General features: G+C 37.7%; 1 protein-coding gene across 1 annotated transcript in view; it reads left to right on the forward strand.

Moving 5' to 3' along the window:
* Window positions 1-20,493, forward strand: part of LIN28B (lin-28 homolog B) — a 239,243-nt gene extending 218,750 nt beyond the window's left edge. Inside the window, exon 5 of the mRNA XM_063917047.1 lies at window positions 15,624-20,493. Within this exon, the coding sequence (XP_063773117.1) occupies window positions 15,624-15,993 (370 nt within the window). The 3' untranslated portion in view covers window positions 15,994-20,493. The remainder of the gene's footprint in view (window positions 1-15,623) is intronic.
* The last annotated feature ends 794 nt before the right edge of the window (window positions 20,494-21,287 follow it).

A 21,287-nucleotide genomic window follows, 5' to 3' on the forward strand; every position in this document is an offset into this window, starting at 1 on the left:
CACAATATATCCATGTGCCAAAAAGGTTTGTATTTTATTTAAAAAAGTGCCCCAAACATAAGGGGTAAAAGCAGTAGACAACAATAAAAGGGTGCATACAGTCCAAAGAATGTTTATAGCAGCATGGACAAGGTATCCAAAAACATGATAAGACAAAAAGAAAAAAAATTTTCAAAGTCCAAAAAAATAAAATAAAGCAATTCGTACCTAGATGGTATAATGAAAGGTCCACACTCTCAGCTGGTCAACATGTTTCGGCCTATCATAGGCCTTTATCAAGACATACTGAGAGAGTGGAAAGACCAGTCTTTTATATGTGGAGTAGCCAATCAGAAGTGTTTTTAGTTCTGACATCATCATTACAGGACATTTTATCAAACATGTCGAAAAACATTAAAAATGCAGTACAAAGTGTATCATCATGATTTACAATGATTATAAAAAACATTGGGAGTGAAACAAATTTAAAATGAACAAATTACAGCTTTATTTCCAAGGAATCTCCATGGCAACCGCATGTGTATAGATTTGATTGGTGCCATACTATTTTACAATGGCTCCCAATAGTGCCGTTTTTTTTTTTTATATATGTAATGGCTCCCTATGTTACCGTGGAGCCCTACTGACCTTTCCAAAGCAAAATTGTGGGATTAGGTAAAGTTTAGACGCCCGCCGTGATTGTCACGAACGGCAGCGTCTCAGCCACTGTAGTGTGAGATACGCGTCGTTACCATGACGACGCGATCTCTGTATGCGGAAGTGACGTCCTCGCGGACGTCTAGCGCGTCGTTGTCATGACGACGCGCTATGTGATTTAATTAGAAACAGAAAGGGAGTGTAAGCATAACATGTCAAAAGACATTAAATACTAATTTATAAGAATCGAACAATTGATGGGTTATGTTGAGGTGAAATATACTAATCATGGCCTCTATATTGGATCACAATTTTTTATTTGATGATGAGGCAAATGCGGCCATATTTTAAGAGGGCAGATTATGCCCTTAGATGGTTTAGGGTGAAAAATGAATTTCTAAAGTGGTATATATAAATGTTTGGCAGGGGAAACCACTGGACTAAATTATATGCATATATATTGTCATACTGGTTTGCCATGGATTTTCCTTACCATAGTTTATACAGAAAAACATGTCCTTCATGGAAAATGATCTGGAGTGGTCACCTTCTTCTTTGATTGGTTTAGACGACCTTGATCTATAAAGCTGAGTGGAGAATGACAGTCAAATTTTTAAATATATATGCAAATTAAATGATCACAGAAACCATTTGAGTTCAAAATCACTATTGAGGCCGCTTGGGGCCAATGTGTTGCAGTTGTATATCAAACTCATCTCTGCCTTTGCTAGATGTTTTGCACTGTCATTATGTCTTATGTTTCCCTTTATCGCTTTTATTCCATTAAAAGACACTAGCCCCGTAATAGAACAATTGTGGACATGTTTAAAGTGAGCTGAAAGGGCATGTGTTTCTAGCCCCTTCTTTATATTGCGCAAATGCTCACTTATTCGGACCTTTAAGGGCCTTGATGTCCTACCGATATAAACTTTATCACAAGTGCATTTCAGCATATATATTACGTTCTTTATGTTACACGTTATAAATTCTTTGATTTTTATTGTATATCCATTTATAGTTATCTCCTCTGTTTTGTTCCCATTAACAGTTTTTATATTCTTGCAACCCATACAAGATCCACAGCGATAAAACCCAACAGAGGAAATAGTGGATAACGCAGGTGTTGGGGGCAATGCACTTGATACCAGCTTTGATTTTAAGTTGGGTGCCCTGCGATAAATTAACTTGGGTCTATTGGGTATCAATGGTCCTAATATATTATCCTTCTTCAATAAGGACCAATGTTTATTAAAGATTTTTTCCACAGCCTTATGTTCTTTAGTAAAATCTGTGACAAAGGATAGGTTGAAGTCATTATTTTTTTCTAATGGCGGTTTTTTAACGAATAAATCTTTGCGTTCTATATTTTTGGTCATTTCGATAGTGTGATCTATCTTCTGTTTATTGTAACCACACGCTTCAAATTTGTTTCCCATTTTTTTCGCTTGATCAGAAAACACAGTGTCACTCGTACAGATCCTCCTCAGTCTCTTAAATTGACCACTGGGAATGGAATTTATCCAATTGTCGTGATGACAACTTTCCGTGGATAGATATGCCCCAGAATCTGTTGGTTTTATGTAAATCTTGGAACATATTTTTCCATCTTCCACATAGACCGTCACATCAAGAAAGTTGATGCTTTGTTCTTGAATGTCAAAGGTTAATACGATGTTTTTGTCATTAGAATTCAAACCTGAACAAAAGAGAGTGAGACTTTCTCTATCTCCTCCCCAAATGAAAAATATGTCATCTATATATCTCGCGTAGGACACCAGGCCCACCCCGAGCCCGCCACCTGCCCATATCGCACGCTCCTCCCATGCGCCCATGAACAGGTTGGCGTAACTCGGGGCGAACCTGGTGCCCATCGCGGTGCCCATTTTCTGTAAATAGAATTCATCTTTGAACAAAAAGAAATTATTTATAAGGATAAACTCTATACCCTCTAATAAGAAACTCTGGAGATTGGTAGATAAGGGGGATGATTATAGAGCCCCTCGAGTGGCCTCTAACCCATCTTTATGATTTATGATGGTGTAGAGTGCACTCACATCGGCCGTGACCAGAAGATAATTATTCTCCCATTTGATGGTCTCTAATAGCTGTAAAAAGCTGGTGGTATCTTTCAGGTGTGATCTATTTAGACCAACCAAAGGTTGCAAAAAGTGATCTATGTAGTTAGACAAATTTGCAGTAATTGAATCTACCCCCGATATAATGGGTCTTCCGGGGGGCGTTTCTAGATTCTTGTGCATTTTAGGAAGAATATATATTACAGGTACCACTGGATCACTATTAATGATGAATTTAGCTTCCTTGTCGGTGATATTAAAATAGATAAAAGGAATGCTAATTTGACTAATAAAGAGAAAAGGGCTTTAAAAGAACTCAAAGAAAACAAAGAGCTGATAATTAAACCAGCGGATATTGTTCTTATGGACATTAAAAATTATGAGGCTGAAATTTTTAGACAATTGGAGGACACCAAAACTTATAAAAGATTACGGGGAGACCCGTCTAAACAGGTACAACAGAAAATGATACAAATGGTAGAAAAGGCTGTGACCAAAGGTACAATCACCGACAAGGAAGCTAAATTCATCATTAATAGTGATCCAGTGGTACCTGTAATATATATTCTTCCTAAAATGCACAAGAATCTAGAAACGCCCCCCGGAAGACCCATTATATCGGGGGTAGATTCAATTACTGCAAATTTGTCTAACTACATAGATCACTTTTTGCAACCTTTGGTTGGTCTAAATAGATCACACCTGAAAGATACCACCAGCTTTTTACAGCTATTAGAGACCATCAAATGGGAGAATAATTATCTTCTGGTCACGGCCGATGTGAGTGCACTCTACACCATCATAAATCATAAAGATGGGTTAGAGGCCACTCGAGGGGCTCTAGAATCATCCCCCTTATCTACCAATCTCCAGAGTTTCTTATTAGAGGGTATAGAGTTTATCCTTATAAATAATTTCTTTTTGTTCAAAGATGAATTCTATTTACAGAAAATGGGCACCGCGATGGGCACCAGGTTCGCCCCGAGTTACGCCAACCTGTTCATGGGCGCATGGGAGGAGCGTGCGATATGGGCAGGTGGCGGGCTCGGGGTGGGCCTGGTGTCCTACGCGAGATATATAGATGACATATTTTTCATTTGGGGAGGAGATAGAGAAAGTCTCACTCTCTTTTGTTCAGGTTTGAATTCTAATGACAAAAACATCGTATTAACCTTTGACATTCAAGAACAAAGCATCAACTTTCTTGATGTGACGGTCTATGTGGAAGATGGAAAAATATGTTCCAAGATTTACATAAAACCAACAGATTCTGGGGCATATCTATCCACGGAAAGTTGTCATCACGACAATTGGATAAATTCCATTCCCAGTGGTCAATTTAAGAGACTGAGGAGGATCTGTACGAGTGACACTGTGTTTTCTGATCAAGCGAAAAAAATGGGAAACAAATTTGAAGCGTGTGGTTACAATAAACAGAAGATAGATCACACTATCGAAATGACCAAAAATATAGAACGCAAAGATTTATTCGTTAAAAAACCGCCATTAGAAAAAAATAATGACTTCAACCTATCCTTTGTCACAGATTTTACTAAAGAACATAAGGCTGTGGAAAAAATCTTTAATAAACATTGGTCCTTATTGAAGAAGGATAATATATTAGGACCATTGATACCCAATAGACCCAAGTTAATTTATCGCAGGGCACCCAACTTAAAATCAAAGCTGGTATCAAGTGCATTGCCCCCAACACCTGCGTTATCCACTATTTCCTCTGTTGGGTTTTATCGCTGTGGATCTTGTATGGGTTGCAAGAATATAAAAACTGTTAATGGGAACAAAACAGAGGAGATAACTATAAATGGATATACAATAAAAATCAAAGAATTTATAACGTGTAACATAAAGAACGTAATATATATGCTGAAATGCACTTGTGATAAAGTTTATATCGGTAGGACATCAAGGCCCTTAAAGGTCCGAATAAGTGAGCATTTGCGCAATATAAAGAAGGGGCTAGAAACACATGCCCTTTCAGCTCACTTTAAACATGTCCACAATTGTTCTATTACGGGGCTAGTGTCTTTTAATGGAATAAAAGCGATAAAGGGAAACATAAGACATAATGACAGTGCAAAACATCTAGCAAAGGCAGAGATGAGTTTGATATACAACTGCAACACATTGGCCCCAAGCGGCCTCAATAGTGATTTTGAACTCAAATGGTTTCTGTGATCATTTAATTTGCATATATATTTAAAAATTTGACTGTCATTCTCCACTCAGCTTTATAGATCAAGGTCGTCTAAACCAATCAAAGAAGAAGGTGACCACTCCAGATCATTTTCCATGAAGGACATGTTTTTCTGTATAAACTATGGTAAGGAAAATCCATGGCAAACCAGTATGACAATATATATACATATAATTTAGTCCAGTGGTTTCCCCTGCCAAACATTTATATATACCACTTTAGAAATTCATTTTTCACCCTAAACCATCTAAGGGCATAATCTGCCCTCTTAAAATATGGCCGCATTTGCCTCATCATCAAATAAAAAATTGTGATCCAATATAGAGGCCATGATTAGTATATTTCACCTCAACATAACCCATCAATTGTTCGATTCTTATAAATTAGTATTTAATGTCTTTTGACATGTTATGCTTACACTCCCTTTCTGTTTCTAATTAAATCACATAGCGCGTCGTCATGACAACGACGCGCTAGACGTCCGCGAGGACGTCACTTCCGCATACAGAGATCGCGTCGTCATGGTAACGACGCGTATCTCACACTACAGTGGCTGAGACGCTGCCGTTCGTGACAATCACGGCGGGCGTCTAAACTTTACCTAATCCCACAATTTTGCTTTGGAAAGGTCAGTAGGGCTCCACGGTAACATAGGGAGCCATTACATATATAAAAAAAAAAAACGGCACTATTGGGAGCCATTGTAAAATAGTATGGCACCAATCAAATCTATACACATGCGGTTGCCATGGAGATTCCTTGGAAATAAAGCTGTAATTTGTTCATTTTAAATTTGTTTCACTCCCAATGTTTTTTATAATCATTGTAAATCATGATGATACACTTTGTACTGCATTTTTAATGTTTTTCGACATGTTTGATAAAATGTCCTGTAATGATGATGTCAGAACTAAAAACACTTCTGATTGGCTACTCCACATATAAAAGACTGGTCTTTCCACTCTCTCAGTATGTCTTGATAAAGGCCTATGATAGGCCGAAACATGTTGACCAGCTGAGAGTGTGGACCTTTCATTATACCATCTAGGTACGAATTGCTTTATTTTATTTTTTTGGACTTTGAAAATTTTTTTTCTTTTTGTCTTATCATGTTTTTGGATACCTTGTCCATGCTGCTATAAACATTCTTTGGACTGTATGCACCCTTTTATTGTTGTCTACTGCTTTTACCCCTTATGTTTGGGGCACTTTTTTAAATAAAATACAAACCTTTTTGGCACATGGATATATTGTGAACTATTACACTTTCTTCTGATTCTGGGAACCATCCACATATGAGGACAATTGGTGTTAATCACCAACACGTCTGATCATCAAAAGAAACCCAGATGTGCTTGAAAATAACCCTTATTTCCGTGAGTAGGGTACGCCTTACATCCAATACATAAGGAATGAAAGATACCTTTACGTGTGTCAATGACCCCCTTTTTGTGTGAGTGAGGTACGCTCATTTCTTTGGCAAAAGGGGTTCACCATTTAAATCTGTGATTTTCAAAACACTGAGGTGGACAAGATAAAGATACCTAGATAGGCTTTCTTCCTCTGTTTGGAAAGTGAGTTGGGGTACGCCTTGCTGACGGATGAACATAGCCCTTCTTGTGTGACATATCGTTTGACATTTAAAGAGACTTTTTATTGAAACAATATTACACATATATGTATATACCATCTTTTACATGTTAATGTCGAGTTGAGGAGAAAATAATCGCTGCAGAGAAGGGGAATACGCCTGTATACATGACAACCGGGAACTCCACCTTTCCTGCAGATTCAAGGGATGTTTTACTAAGTATATCCTGTTATTTCATTTGTTAAGCGCCTGTTACTTTGGTGTCCCACACATTTGTATCTAAAAATTGTGGTTATTTGAACTTTTTGGTGAGGTTCAGGTGTGGTGAAACCGACCTACGGGCTGCTCTTTTCTGCGCCACTTGCCAGGGATTCACAACAACCTTTTCTTGCATTGAAAAGGAATGTTCGTCCTGTGCGCAGTTGCACCACTGTGCCAGTTAAGGGGTTAAACCTAGCCCTATTTATTTTCAGAAGTGTTTTAAATCATAATTTCAACAGTACTAAGCAAAGCACAAATATGACCTAAAATAGAAAACTAATGCTTAAGAGAAGGGTGCTAGGGAAAGCTTCTCTGCCTGGAATATACAGAGACGTGCAGATCTTGAGAATAGAAAGCAAAGTTTTACCAAAGGTGTAGTGTTAAGGAGGAAAGTGAAAAAAATGATATAGCCAAAATGAGGACTGGTGCAGGATCTGAACTTTCATATGCAGGTAACACGTGTCCAATGAAAATTCGAAACTTAGAAGAGAGGGATTTAAAACCTACAGGAAGTTTATCGCCATTGCATTATAAGTTTGTACTTGGATTTCCTGAATTTACAGTGTTTGCTTGAAAAATGTGTTTTTGTACGGTTGTTTTGGTTGTTGGCTCCCTTCTAGCACAAATAGATATATCCAAATTACCTTTTTTGTGTTAGGTTGTGTGCCACTTTTGGGCTATGCAAAGGGTGTGCAATATGTTTCCAGGTGTACTTAGGTAGAATAGACACAATCTGACTGGTTGTGAACTGTAATCTGACTGAGATTCTTGTGAACGGTTATTGCACAGAACCGTGTATAGGCCCCTATTTAGGTTGAATTGCAATAGTACAAAAATTGCAATCGAGCAATTTCTGTACTTCTGCTCATGTGTTGCGTTCTCACTTGCTAGTGTGATTGCATCCCGGAGGAATGCAATCACACTTCGAAGGACAGCGTCGGTGGTGGTGATGTACCGTTGCGAGGAAGTGGTCCAGCCAACACAGGCATGGCGGGACCAGGTTTGGGGCGTCTGCAAGATGTCATGTGCAGCCACTTCAATGAAAAATAATGGTAGTGGGCTGACTACCTTTGCAGCCGAACTGCAAAGGCATGGGGCATCCACAGTTGCTGCAACCGCTATCTAATTGTGCCACAATCGCATTTAGATTGCGGTCACAGCTGCTCGAAGGCATGTAGCATGCTGGGCTGCCTTGCCCTGTGCTGGATGGCCCCCAGCATACGATAGAAGCAGTTGCAGATTGTGTTGTTTAACAGATTCTGCAACTGAACCTGAATAGGGTCCATAAGCAGCACTGCACACCAAAGAAGTCAGCATGTTCTCTAACTTCACAAACTCGTTATGGAGCTCAACAGAGGCCACTGGAGAACCATGATCTTTTACGACCACAAGACCGCTGGAGAGTTTTTATCATCTTCCAGCTGCTTGTGGGGAGGAAGCACTATCCCGAAGCCCTGTGTTGAGTGGATTGACTCATTTCTGTGCGGGCCCAGTTAGAGAAGGAGATGTTCATCTCCTCTATATTCATCTGCTTAATACTCTGCGAAAAGCTTGGTTTGAGCAAGGTTTCTGCACACTGGGTGCCCCATCAGCTGACTCGAGAGCGGAAGGATGCTTGGGTCACTTGGTGCTTTGCTGGCCAGGTCTGATGGCAGTTGCTCCAACTTCTGTCTATGAGATCATCTGAGGCAATGTACCTTGAATCTACAGTATCGACTCAGAGACCAAATAACAGTCGGCCCAGCGGACCCCAGTTGAGGATGAGTGTGCCGCTACAGAAGATTGGATGTGAGCACAGTTTAGCCAAGCAGATGGTGGCTGTTTTTGTGTCCAGGACAGGTCATAAAGCTATTGTACCACTCGTGCAGCAGCGCACTGTCACTGGGGGCTGGTATGCCAACCAATGCCTTCCTCAAGTGCTAGAAGCTATTTTTCCAGGCGCCATCCAAGAACTCGCGCTCATGGTGCCCTTTTCCATCACAAAAATGCACCTCTTCACAAGTCCAGAAAAGTTGAGGATTTTTCGGCCTGTGAACGCATCCAGGCGTTTGGTCATCCGCTGTACAGTCCAGACCCAGCCTCTTGCATCTTTTCATGTTTACAATCATTATAAATATTATCAAATCCCCTAAATTTTAGAATTTGAGTGGAGGGCAACAGTAAAGAGATCAGACATGGGAAAAAGGGAAGGGATTGGGGGAGAAAAGAAAGGGAGAAAATCGTGAGGGAGTAAGGGAACAATACTGCTAAAGACCAAGTCGCATAGGAAAGGGCATTTTAAAGAAGCTAGTAAAGGATCCAGGTTTGCATTAGTAAAGGGTGTTAAATATAAAATAGAAGTTTATTATATGGTGCCCGGCAGTTGTCAATGGAAATGTAGGTACCTGGGGTTCCAAGTTTCTAAAAATGTAGTCACTGGATCGTTTTGCAAAGCAGTAATGTACTCCATCGATGCTACGAACCAAATTTTATTGATTTACTGCTTGTGTGGACTGAGCCGCAGTCTGCTTCCATTGGGTTGCTATTAAAAGCTTGGCAGGTTTAAGGATGTGAGTGCAGAGTCTACTTAAGGGTCTAGAGCTCCCCTCTAATGGTTTACGAAGCAATACATGTAAGGGGACCAATAGGGGAAAGAATCTGGAGAATAGTACCAATGAGGGCAAAAATGCTATTCCAATAAGAACTAATCACAGGGCAATCCCATGACACAGGTTCAAATAAAATTCATATATACAATATTACTGTTTAAGTTTATAATCAAACACAAAGTATAGTGTGTTTAAAAGGTAACAAACTTTTCTCCGTCCTCACACATTGCTCGTGGTGCTGCGGGGTCTGCCAGAATGTCCTTTATTATGATTAGCCACGGACCATGTTTGCTGGCACATTTCCACCAAAGATAGTTTTGTTTGGTGCAGGTCTCTATAAATTGTCCTGGAACCCATTTATTAAGGATGCCAGGGAAGGACCGCCGTTCCGTCCTGTTCCGTAACTTCGGAAATAATGGTCAACACGCCCAGCATGTTCTTGGGTGGCGTACTGTGACATACTGGCTGTTACACAGCGCCTACTGTAACACATAAAATACATATACAAGTTTGTTACCGTTTTTTTGTTACCGCATGTGCACTGCATAATCTACCGTATAACAGCACAAATGAACTCGTCGTCGTCTCTACTTAGGCTCTCATCTTTATCCAAAAATTCCCTACATCAGAGGTTGTCAAACATGGTCCTCAAGGCACCCCAACTGTCCAAATTTTTAGTATATCCATGTTTGACCACAGGTGACTTAATTAGCACTTCAGTCCATTTGATTAAACCATCTGTGCTGCGCCATGGTTATACCTAAAACCTGGACTGTTGGGGTGCCTTGAGGACCAAGTTTGAGAACCTCTGCCCTACATGATTAACTCCATTTTTTATGTTCTTTTGATTTATATAAAGATTGTAACTCAATTGTAACCTATAAAAAAAAATCTTTCCCCAGAATGTTCTTTATAGTTTATGAAATCCATGTATTTTGTATAGGATCTATGTATAGGGTGGCCTGCTGTTCTCAGTCTTTGTGTGGAGATTTGCATGGAAAATTTTGGTCGTCCCATTTAGCGTGGATCTATTTTAGTGCAGTACTATGATATATGGCTTAATCAGTATGTATAATGAGCATTTTAAAGCAAGAAAATGTAAGGATTTATTGCACTAGTGAAAGCTTTTAGTTTTAAGTGATCCAAGAGGTACAGTATATATAACAGTGAGTCCCATCTCCAACTTTGTTAATTTGGCTACTGTTGCAGAGATTTCATTTAGTGCACAACAGTTCAAGTTACGTATGCATCTGGCTGGCATTCTACAATGTATCCTATGATATGGTGCACTATGGGCACGTACTCTTTTTTTTTTTATCGAAAAATTATATCTAAAATAGTGTGTACGTATATACAATCACCCAAACCTTACTTACAATACACATCGCTGCACTACAGTCCCCTTATACACTACACTACTTTGCTGCACTACATCACTTCCCCTATACACTGCACTACATTACATCTCCCTATATATACTCTGCACTACATCACTACTAGGGTTGCTGATCCCGGGATTTAGGCTCAAAAGCGTCCTGGATTCAATCCCGAGATTGGAAGCTACAATCCTGGGGATTGTGGGATCAGCGTCCTCAGGACGCTCAGACACTGCGCGGCTCTCCAGCACACCGTGACGTGCAGTAACAGGTCACACTGCGCCATCAGCCGTAACCCACTGAGAGCGACGGATGTTTCCCACGCGCCCGCCCCTGTTGTATGGTGAGTATTGTGTGGGAGGGGCGAGGGGGTGGACACATAGGGAATAACCAAGCCCGGGATTGGCCTCCCTAATCACTACACTACATTTCTACACTACATCCCCCTATATGCCGCACTACACTCCTCCTATATGCTGAACTACAACACTATACTACATCTCCCTACACTCTGCACTATATCCCCCCCCATATGCTGATTTACATCACTACACTGCATCCCCCCCATGGCACATCACTAAGGGTCTATTTATTATTTACAGAGATAAAGTACCAGCCTATCATCTCCTAACTGCCATGCCCGAGACTGTGTTTGAAAGGACAGTTATGAGCTGGTTGGCTGGTACTCTATCTCCATCCACTTTTTCTCTATCCAAGGCTTAGTAAATAGACTCTTATATTACTCCCTCCCTATACGCATCACTAAATCACTACAGTACAGTAGATATTAACATTAGGACATTAGGAACATACCTGCAGATACCTTGCCAGCTCCTCTGTCCTATGGAGCTCCAACAGGGGTAGAATGAGGGTGCAGAGTAGCGTGAAAAGGCCCCCATACATTAATGTGATTTCTCCTACAGGAGAAATCGCAGTTGATTCCCTTGAGCCGCCCAGAAGCTTACCGAGCGGCAGGATCGCATGCAAGGGGTGGGGGTATTTTGTTCCACTCTTCGTAGTCCTTCTCATGTCTGCCAGCGTGGTTTTATATTTTGCTGATTGACACCATCATGTCTTACTGTGTTCATTAGTGCCTTTGTATGTAAATTTTGCTTTTGCATATTCTGATCATAGGTGTATGAATTACTGTAATATATATATGTATATATAGTGTGTGTATGTATATGTGTATATATATTGTATTGTGTGTGCATATGAAGAAATCACTAAAGTGGCAGCTGTTCTTTTAAACTGGATGTGGATATGTCAGGGATAGCTCTGTTTTGTGATGTAGCTCTGATGATCTTTGATATTATCGTGGTGGTTGTTACATTGCATTTTGTCACTATTATTCAGTGTTATATTGGGCATGTTTTATAATGAAATTTTATGTCAATATATGTTGTGTGATCTGAATGTGTAACTAATTGCCCCTACCAGTTCCCTCTTCCAAATGGCAGCTGTGCTACTTGAAAGCACTAAGAGCAGCTGAAGTGAAGAAGATGTATGTGTGCTACATGAGCCATAGTTAATAGGTTCCCAGCTGACACTACTCATGTCCCTATGTCCTAAGGAAAAAACATGTGTGAATGTGTGAACACCATTAGTACTAGTGCAATAATATATGCTGCATGACTACGTCATTATACTATTTTCTATGTAATTTTTTCTATAAGTGAAAAATGTAAGTTGGAAAGTTTCCTTTGTACACACTGGAACAAAGAGTAGATTTACGTGTATAAGCGTTATTGGTGGTAAGGTTTCCATTCTGCTGAAAATCCCCAGAGAACATCGGAGGAAAACATCTCGGAACTGGTGTGACTTGTGCTGCTTGTAGGCATGATTGACACAAAGTGAATAAATACTCAAAAGGGTGGAATAAATGCCTCCCCCCCCCCTTCCCTTCCATCCTAGGCTGGCACTCATGAACAGGAGCAGATAGCATCTAAGGCATCGCCTCAGCAGGGAAGCAAATGTGATGGGGGTTAAGAATCCAGAAGACTGCTTTGTGGAGCAATTAGACATTTTTCTGTGCATTCAAAAATTTGTGCCATTAAATCTGGAGGTAACAACTTGCGTCCCCTAGAGCCAGATTGCACCTTCAGTAAGAAATATAACACAAGATATGTTGCTTGATTTGAAAGTGGATAACGGCAGGTTTTTGGTCAATTGGTGACGTGAAATGGTTGACTGAATCTGATAACTGTGCATAGAATAGTGACTGATTTAAATAGATTTGTCTATGACTGCAGAATTAGAGAGGTCCTTTAACCCTTTTTACTCTAAGAGGTGAGGTGAATGGGAACGCCTTTTAGCAAACTTTAGGTTGGTTAATAAATTAAATATAGTAAATTTAAGCTGTGTTGCATCAGGCTTAATTTATACACTAGATTTTTTTTTTTTTTTTCATTATTGCTCCATGTGTGCATTTGTTTTTTTCTTTACACAAAAAGATCTTTAAGTAGATTGTGTAAACGGTTTCTCTCCATTTAACTAGTGCAGGAAGAGTGTTGATGCTTTTTAAAACATTCCTCTTTTTGGTCTAAGTTAGCCTGCTACTTTTGTTGATATGGCATGACCCATCAGTATCAGAATAATATAGAAATTACAATAATACTCTTTTTTCTTTTCTTTTTTTTACTGCATTTTATATCCAGTTAATATAAGTTGTGTGTAGCGATTAGAACGTAAGATTTAAATCAAAGAAATTTAATACAGAGCACAGTCCCATATCTAAACTATTTTGCAGACTAGATGGGCCAAGAGGTACTTATCTGCTTTAAATTCTATATTTAAGTTTTATCTCCAGTCAAATGGTTTAATTTGACTTAAATGCTGTCACAGGTGATGAAAGCATAAAATATAAACTACGATATTTTTATGCCCATATTTTATTAGATTTGTGCAGTTTGAAATAATTTGAAGTTCAACATATTGCAATATTGTTTATTTTTTTAACAAATATATTTAACATTGACTATAGCATCTGCAACATAAAATCGTATAATTTATTTATTTATTTATTAACAGTTTCTTATATAGCGCAGCATATTCCGTTGCGCTTTACAATTAGAACAACAGTAATAGAACAAAACTGGGTAAAAACAGACAGACAGAGGTAGGAAGGCCCTGCTCGCAAGCTTACAATCTATAGCATAATAACAATTAACAAATATATTTAACATTGACTATAGCATCTGCAACATAAAATCGTATAATAACATTTTAAAATATGTGAACATTTTAAATAATCGAAGGTTCAGTAAACCTGGTTTGTGTCTGCAGTAAATAAATGGTTTTCGTTTTTTTTTTGTTTTTTTTTTCCAATGTAATGCAGTGTCAGGATAAAAAAATGTTGTCTTACTCTGAGAGATTTTCCCCAAGATGAAAGGTGGTTCCAAAATGGAATATTAGAAAGCTGCTGGAATTTTTGTATTTTATGGCTTTTTGTGCAGTTGTAGATCAATTAGTCACATACTGCATGTGTATACAGTTAAATAGTTTCTTGCTAATTTTTAAGTCTCATAATTCTAATTTATTCTGATTATTTTTAGTTTGTTTTATATATGTTTTTTATTTTATTTGTGGATCTCAAGCATGAAGTAGCAATAATGAATGCAGACATGGATAAATAGTGATGTGACCATCAATAGAACAGAGATCCATGAATGTACAAAAATCCAAAAAGTGTTGCATATTGTCGATAGAGTGGTTATTCTGATTCTGAAGTTATTTCCTGTTTTATTTTCTGAAATTCTATTTAAAATTACTTGGTGCTTAAACATTCAATTTATAGTAAAAGCACATTCACATTTTTGTCTTTTAAAGTTCCACATTGCTACTTAGCTTTATCAATAATAAAATTAGTAGCCTACAGTATGTCTGGTGGAGAGAAGCAAGTGAGGGGACGAAATGAATCCGTATTATGAATACTGTATTACTATAGATTTACATTCTGACATTAAAATGATTATATCGCCACCTTGTGGAGTTCAATCCTTTTCTGTTGAAAGGGGATTTTCATGATAACAAAACGGAGAATGTACAGTACTTTCTCCTCTTCATTACACTGGTGAATTACGTTGATCATATATATTTTTTCACAATCAATGAGCCTACAGGTTTTCGTTTGTTTGTGTGCACATTTAATTGTGTTTATAGTGATTTCTCTTTATTCAGAATGTCCTTTTTTTGTTTTTTTGTTCTCCTTATTTTTTTATTCTTTATTTTTAATCTTGACATGACCACTATCTGACTTAGGATGCATTTCCTAATGTGTGTACTAAGAAACTTACGTTGTCCAAATACAAAAATATTCAGCAGTATTCCAATGCCTTCATATACTTCTAATTCATGTATCTAGCATGGCATTTTAGATTGGAATTATAGGGGGGAATTCAGTTAGCCATGGTAATGTACCGTCTCAAACTGATCCCTTGGATGCTATTCAATTAGCCCCTATGCCGGCACTTACCAGGGTTGTTTTTGTTTTGTTTTTTTGCATGACCCACTGAAGTCTCCCCAATAAGTGCCCTGTTTTCGCAATCGTGATAACACATAGGTCCGGGAACTTATCCCTAAACCTATTTCTTTTCGCCTGAAAATGTGACAATTTTCAAGCGAAAAACTGGCTTCAATTGAATTGCTCGGAAAAAACATTGGGTAAAATACTGGTAGTGTCTATATTTTTTCACACAGAAATTTTTTGGGCATAATTTAATTCCTCCCCATAGAGTGTGTTAGTCACTTAATGTGTTTGTGTGCCTTGTTCTGCATATGCATAAAAGAGGTGGGCAAATGTTTTCCAAGGTGACTATTTCCTATGCATAACGAAGGAAAAATATGATTGTAATCTACTATATACTTTTTATTGTTTTTCAGATGCTATAATTGCGGTGGCCTTGATCATCATGCTAAAGAATGCAATCTTCCTCCTCAGCCAAAAAAGTGCCATTACTGTCAAAGCATAATGCATATGGTAGCTCACTGCCCCCACAAGATGGTTCCACAGCATCCAGCAGCCTCTCAGGGAAGATATGAAGCAGAACAGCAACCTTCCACTTCTGTTTTTCAGCAAGAAGGAGGAGGAGCTTTTGGCTTTTCATCTCCATCATATTCTCAGGAGGAAAGATCAGAGCTCTCGGAACGTTCAAGCAGGTCACCGCAAGAAGCCTCCTTAAGTAAGATATCTACGTCGCCTGAAGAAGAAAGCAAAAAGGGGCCTTCTGTTCAAAAAAGAAAAAAAACTTAGCTTTGTCTCCCTAAACTTGCCTTTTCTGGGAAGTTCTACCTCATACAAGTACAGGGGAAGTCATTTCATTATTCGCAACTGATCTGGAATTTTAACTACTGTTGAGGAACTGTGAATTAAGAAAAATAATCTACAAATGGACAAATCACTCCAAGCAAACTGAACATGCAGGGTGTTTTTGTTTTGTTTTTTTTACCTCATGTCTACGTGTGTCTGTATATATGTGTGTGTATAATGTATTTTGTGCGCACACCTTTAATTTCAAGCAATAAGTATATATGGACTCATTGCTTGTGTATGTGTATATGTAGTAATTGCATAATTCTTAGCATTCATCGCAGAGAATGAAGCAATATTAATTTGTTATTTTTACATATATATATTTTTTCCTTTGGAACACTCCATTTATTTATTTTATTTTACCCTGCAATCATATTTTTGTGTGTTCAGTGTGTTTTTTTGTAGAAGAAGAGTGACATCCATAGTTTGTCCCAGAATGAATGAATGTATGGATGGATGGTTGTGACTTTTTTTAATTTTTTTTATTACTCATTTGTTTTTTAACTTCTTCATTTATTGGCAAGTATGGCCGCCAAAGCAATATTGTTAGCCAACAAAGCTTTAGGCGCCATTTTTCTGGTCTTTTCTGTGATCTAGCATAAAGTGCTGTGCTTAATGTTATGTGTGATATTGTGTGTGGGATGAAGATAAATAATGCTGATACTGATATTATTTAGGTTCCCTGTGTTGTTCGTGGGTGTTCAGACAGCAGTAGCACACAGATTAATACTTCTCTTCCTGCAAACTGATTATAATCTTAAATTACACAAAATCCTTAGTTTTTTTTAATGTGAAATAAATTGTGCTTTTGTACATTTCTGAATTTAAACCATTGACTTTACGGTCATACCATAAGCATATCATCTTTAAGCCCTCAGACTCTCAATTGAAAATGGTACAAATAATATTGCCTCAGGCATTAGCTATAATGTGCACATCTGAATACCATCCCTTGCAGGTGCACCATCTATACCAGTGTATTGCATATACTGTACCAAGCCACACATTGTTTTATAAAAGTCAAACCGGATACAAAATAGCCATGCAAATTTGGCTCAATACAAATTTACATATTACAGAAACCACCATAAAGGATATACAGTGTGTGTGTGTGTGTGTGTGTGTGTGTGTGTGTATATATATATATATATATATTGCAAACATGTAGGAAGCATAATAAAGAAAACCATTTTAGTGATATTTAGTGGCAGTGAAAGACTGCTGGCCACTAAGCTCGTGCATTTTTGTTTTTCTGATGTGCTATATGTTCACAATGCTAGTTTCACATATTTTGTTGTCTTTAATTTGGTAACCAAATTATATGTTGGCAGAACTAATTTGAACCCCTTTTCAGAACCTATGAATTACCATAGTGAACGGTCATCTGTGTACTGCTGTTAGTGCCCAATTCCTAACATTAATGCCCCCAAGTTAATGTTAAGTATATGATAAACCAGAAGATTTATTTTCCCTAGAACAGGGAACATTTGCCATTAATTGGTTCTGCATCTTTAGGAACAAATGGAATATAATTAATATTTCTTAAGTAGAAATATGGAAGTGATGCTTTCAAGCAGTAATACTTAGAAGAGCAGTTAATATTAAGCTGTACTGTGCTAACTTACATAGATGCTGTCGTTGAAAGAGTAATAGAAGCAATTGCTACCTGTTATGTATAAGGGTTTTTGTCTTCGTTGTCTGGACTTAAAGCTTCTTTGGCTCATCTTGGCAAATTTGTGCGTTGGGATTAGACCATACACTGGTGCACACTGTTTACTCTTAGAACTGCAAGAGAATCCTAAATTTGGTATAAAAAAAAATGGAAAAAGTATGCGGATTGAAGTATTGAGGTTTTCTGTTTTTTTTTTTTGTTTGTTTTTGTTTTTGGTATGAACTAAAATATTGGAAGGAACGTATGAATGTTCACTTACACTCCCCCAGCTCCATGTAGATACAAGTCTATTCTGAGGAATTTTTGTAAAGTGCTGCTTATGGTTTTTATGTGCCTGACATATGGCAGCACAATGATCCATTATGGTGAGTCTTGTTTGACACTGCATCTTCTCAGAGTCTACTTGCTGGGCATGAATTTGCTCCTATGCAATGTACATGGGGGTAAGAGGAAGGATATGTTTTGTCCTCTACTGAAATTGCTATCATTTCAAAGTTTTCATCTCTTTTACTTCATTGAATTTACAGTATTAACATAATATTGCTGCTGCTGATTGTGATTATTTTATCTACCAGGCACATATCAAGTCACTACACTTGAATACCATGACTGTTTTCTCAATGGTTTTACTGATTGTCAGTTCTGTCTAATGCAAATGTTAACTTTGACGATATTGAATGTGATGAATTGATGGAATACTTCCTTACATTAAGTAAGGAAAAAGTTGTCTTATTTAAGTTTATGTAGACGAATCAAAATAGAGTTGCCCAGCCTTGGAACAGGTGCAGTAAAGTGACTTGCAATTGTCCAAATGATACGGTATTAAGGGTTTGGCAGCAGATGCATAGAATAAAACCATACAATGTCACTGCATTTTTAAACCAAAGTTTCCTCCCTTTCTACCAGTAGGAATTTGATGAGTGGGCATTCCCTGTTTACATAGAGTTCAGAACTGAGAACAAGTGGTCAGTAAAAGGTGTCATTTGGGTTACTACAGCTTATATTTTCCTCATAAGCCTGTGCACCCCACCCCGACTTCCAATACTGAACTACACAAGCACATATCAAACCTATGTTAAAGCTAGGTTTTATTTTTGTATATGAGAATATTATCACTATTTCAGAACATACTCAGGACTAAGAACTTTGCTCAGGGAACATACCATGTGATATTTTCTTTTACCATTATTGAATCGTCTACAGACCTGCTATTTTGAACCAAATAGATGTAGGCCTTTATATCTAATATATTAAGTGTTATATACTGGTGTTAGTAACTACCTCTCACATTTCAGATCAAACCCAATTATGATAATCACTTCAATATTTTTATTTTGTGTATTTCTTGTTTCATGTGTAAAACGTGTTCATATTCTAATTATTTACTGTATGTGAATTTGTGATACTACATCTCAGTTTAGTTGTATTCACAGTGCTTACGTATATAAAGATTTGTTTTTAATTCTGTTTACAGCAAAAGGCTACCTCATATAACCATATAGCATCTTATATGCTGCTCCAGCCTTATAGGTAATTGTCCTATCAATGGTACATTTTTGTTTATTTTTAGGCAAGTTAACCCATATATTTATCCATGAGCCATCCAAATAAATGCAATTGGAGTGGGCTGCAATTAGATGACTGCACACTTTGTGCTTAATAACTCCTATTCAGGCGGTCTCCAGCTCTACATGGATCGATTTCTGATCAGGAAGCCGTTCCAGTTGAAGAATTATTGGTTATGGATCAATGGGTTGACAATGTCTAGGTCAACATCAAATGGTTGACGTGGGAAATGGTCTACACTTTAAAAGGTCGACATGAGTTTTTACTGTAGTATTTGGTGTCAGAATGTTCCTTTCAGCATGTGGACCCACAAGTAGTACACCACGTCCCCTCACATAGCTCGCTACGCTTGCCGTGTTTCGGACAGGTTACTATTCCCAATTATAGTCCACATGGATATTAAAGTATGAAAAAGTCCTGAAAATCCCCAAAACTCATGTTGACTTGTTAATGTGTAGACTATCGTCATTGGGACCTTTTGCTTGTCGTAGTTTTCACTGTGACCTATCATCCAGATACATATTATTGGGTTGAATTGCTGTTCATTGTTGCTCATTCCCATCCCATTTTTCTCAATTGTGTTTTTTTTTTTACCAGGTTTATTCTTTAATGCGCACATGTCCAAGGGCGTTTATATGGTACACAAATTATTTGTGCCACTTAAAAATGATTATTTTTTTCTGTATAATTTAATTTGCTTGGAATAATTACTTTGAGGTGCCATCATAGAGATTCTATTGTGTAAGGTTACTAGGAACCACAATGTGAACTGCAGAATGTACATTAAAAATAATTATATTAAGGCCTTTGAAGTGGTTGTGTTTATACTAGTAATTGTTGCAGGGTTTACACCTAGTAATACAAAAAAGCCACTGTGAATAATTTTCACAAGTCTTTTGACAATGTGCCACCATAAAACAGCAAATGATGAGTAAGATTTACCACCGTTTGGTATTATTTGCCAGTGAAAGTCTGCAGTTGTTTTACCATTGCACCCAGAGTGTACACTGATTATCAAGTATCTAATGTCTTTATATTTAGCCAGCCAGTGGGAATTTAATTGTGGTGGTTGTGGAGCATTCCGGTTTTCTTACCTGTTTATGTCTTGTCTTGCTGAGGTATTGACACTGAGCAAAGACACTTATGGCTATTACTGTATGTGACATTTGGTATAATTATTAAATGTTAATCTTGTGACCAGATATTTGTTTAGGTTTTTTTTTTAAACAAGTTTCCTTTTCAATACAGGTTGAGTATCCCATATCCAAATATTCCGAAATATGGAATATTCCGAAATACGGACTTTTTTGAGTTAGAGTGAGATAGTGAAATATTTGTGTTTTGATGGCTCAATGTACACAAACTGTTTAATACACAGTTATTAAAAATATTGTATTAAATGACCTTCAGGCTGTGTGTATAAGGTGTATATGAAACATAAATTAATTATGTGAATGTAGACACACTTTGTTTAATGCACAAAGTTATAAAAAATATTGGCTAAAATGACCTTCAGGCTGTGTGTATAAGGTGTATATGTAACATAAATGCCTTCTGTGCTTAGATTTAGGTCCCATCACCATGATATCTCAATATGGTATGCAATTATTCCAAAATACGGAAAAATCCGATATCCAAAATACCTCTGGTCCCAAGCATTTTGGATAAGGGATACTCAACCTGTATTACTTTTGAGACTTTTCTCTCTTCCAAATTCTACAACTAATAATACATTTGTGTTTTTACTTAGATAGTAATTCTGTTTTTATGCAGCTTATAACATTCTTTATTAAGATAAATGATGAACTGGGGAATCTCTAAGTCTTAAAAGTAATTTAAATTAATTTTTCTCTTACGTCCTAGAGGATACTGGGGTTCATTTAGTACCATGGGGTATAGATGGGTCCACTAGGAGCCATGGGCACTTTAAAAACTTTGATAGTGTGTGCTGGCTCCTCCGTCTATGCCCCTCCAACCAGACTTAGTTTAGAAAATG

This window comes from Pseudophryne corroboree, chromosome 4 (genome assembly GCF_028390025.1).
Source record: "Pseudophryne corroboree isolate aPseCor3 chromosome 4, aPseCor3.hap2, whole genome shotgun sequence".
Classification (NCBI taxonomy): Eukaryota; Metazoa; Chordata; class Amphibia; order Anura; family Myobatrachidae; genus Pseudophryne; species Pseudophryne corroboree.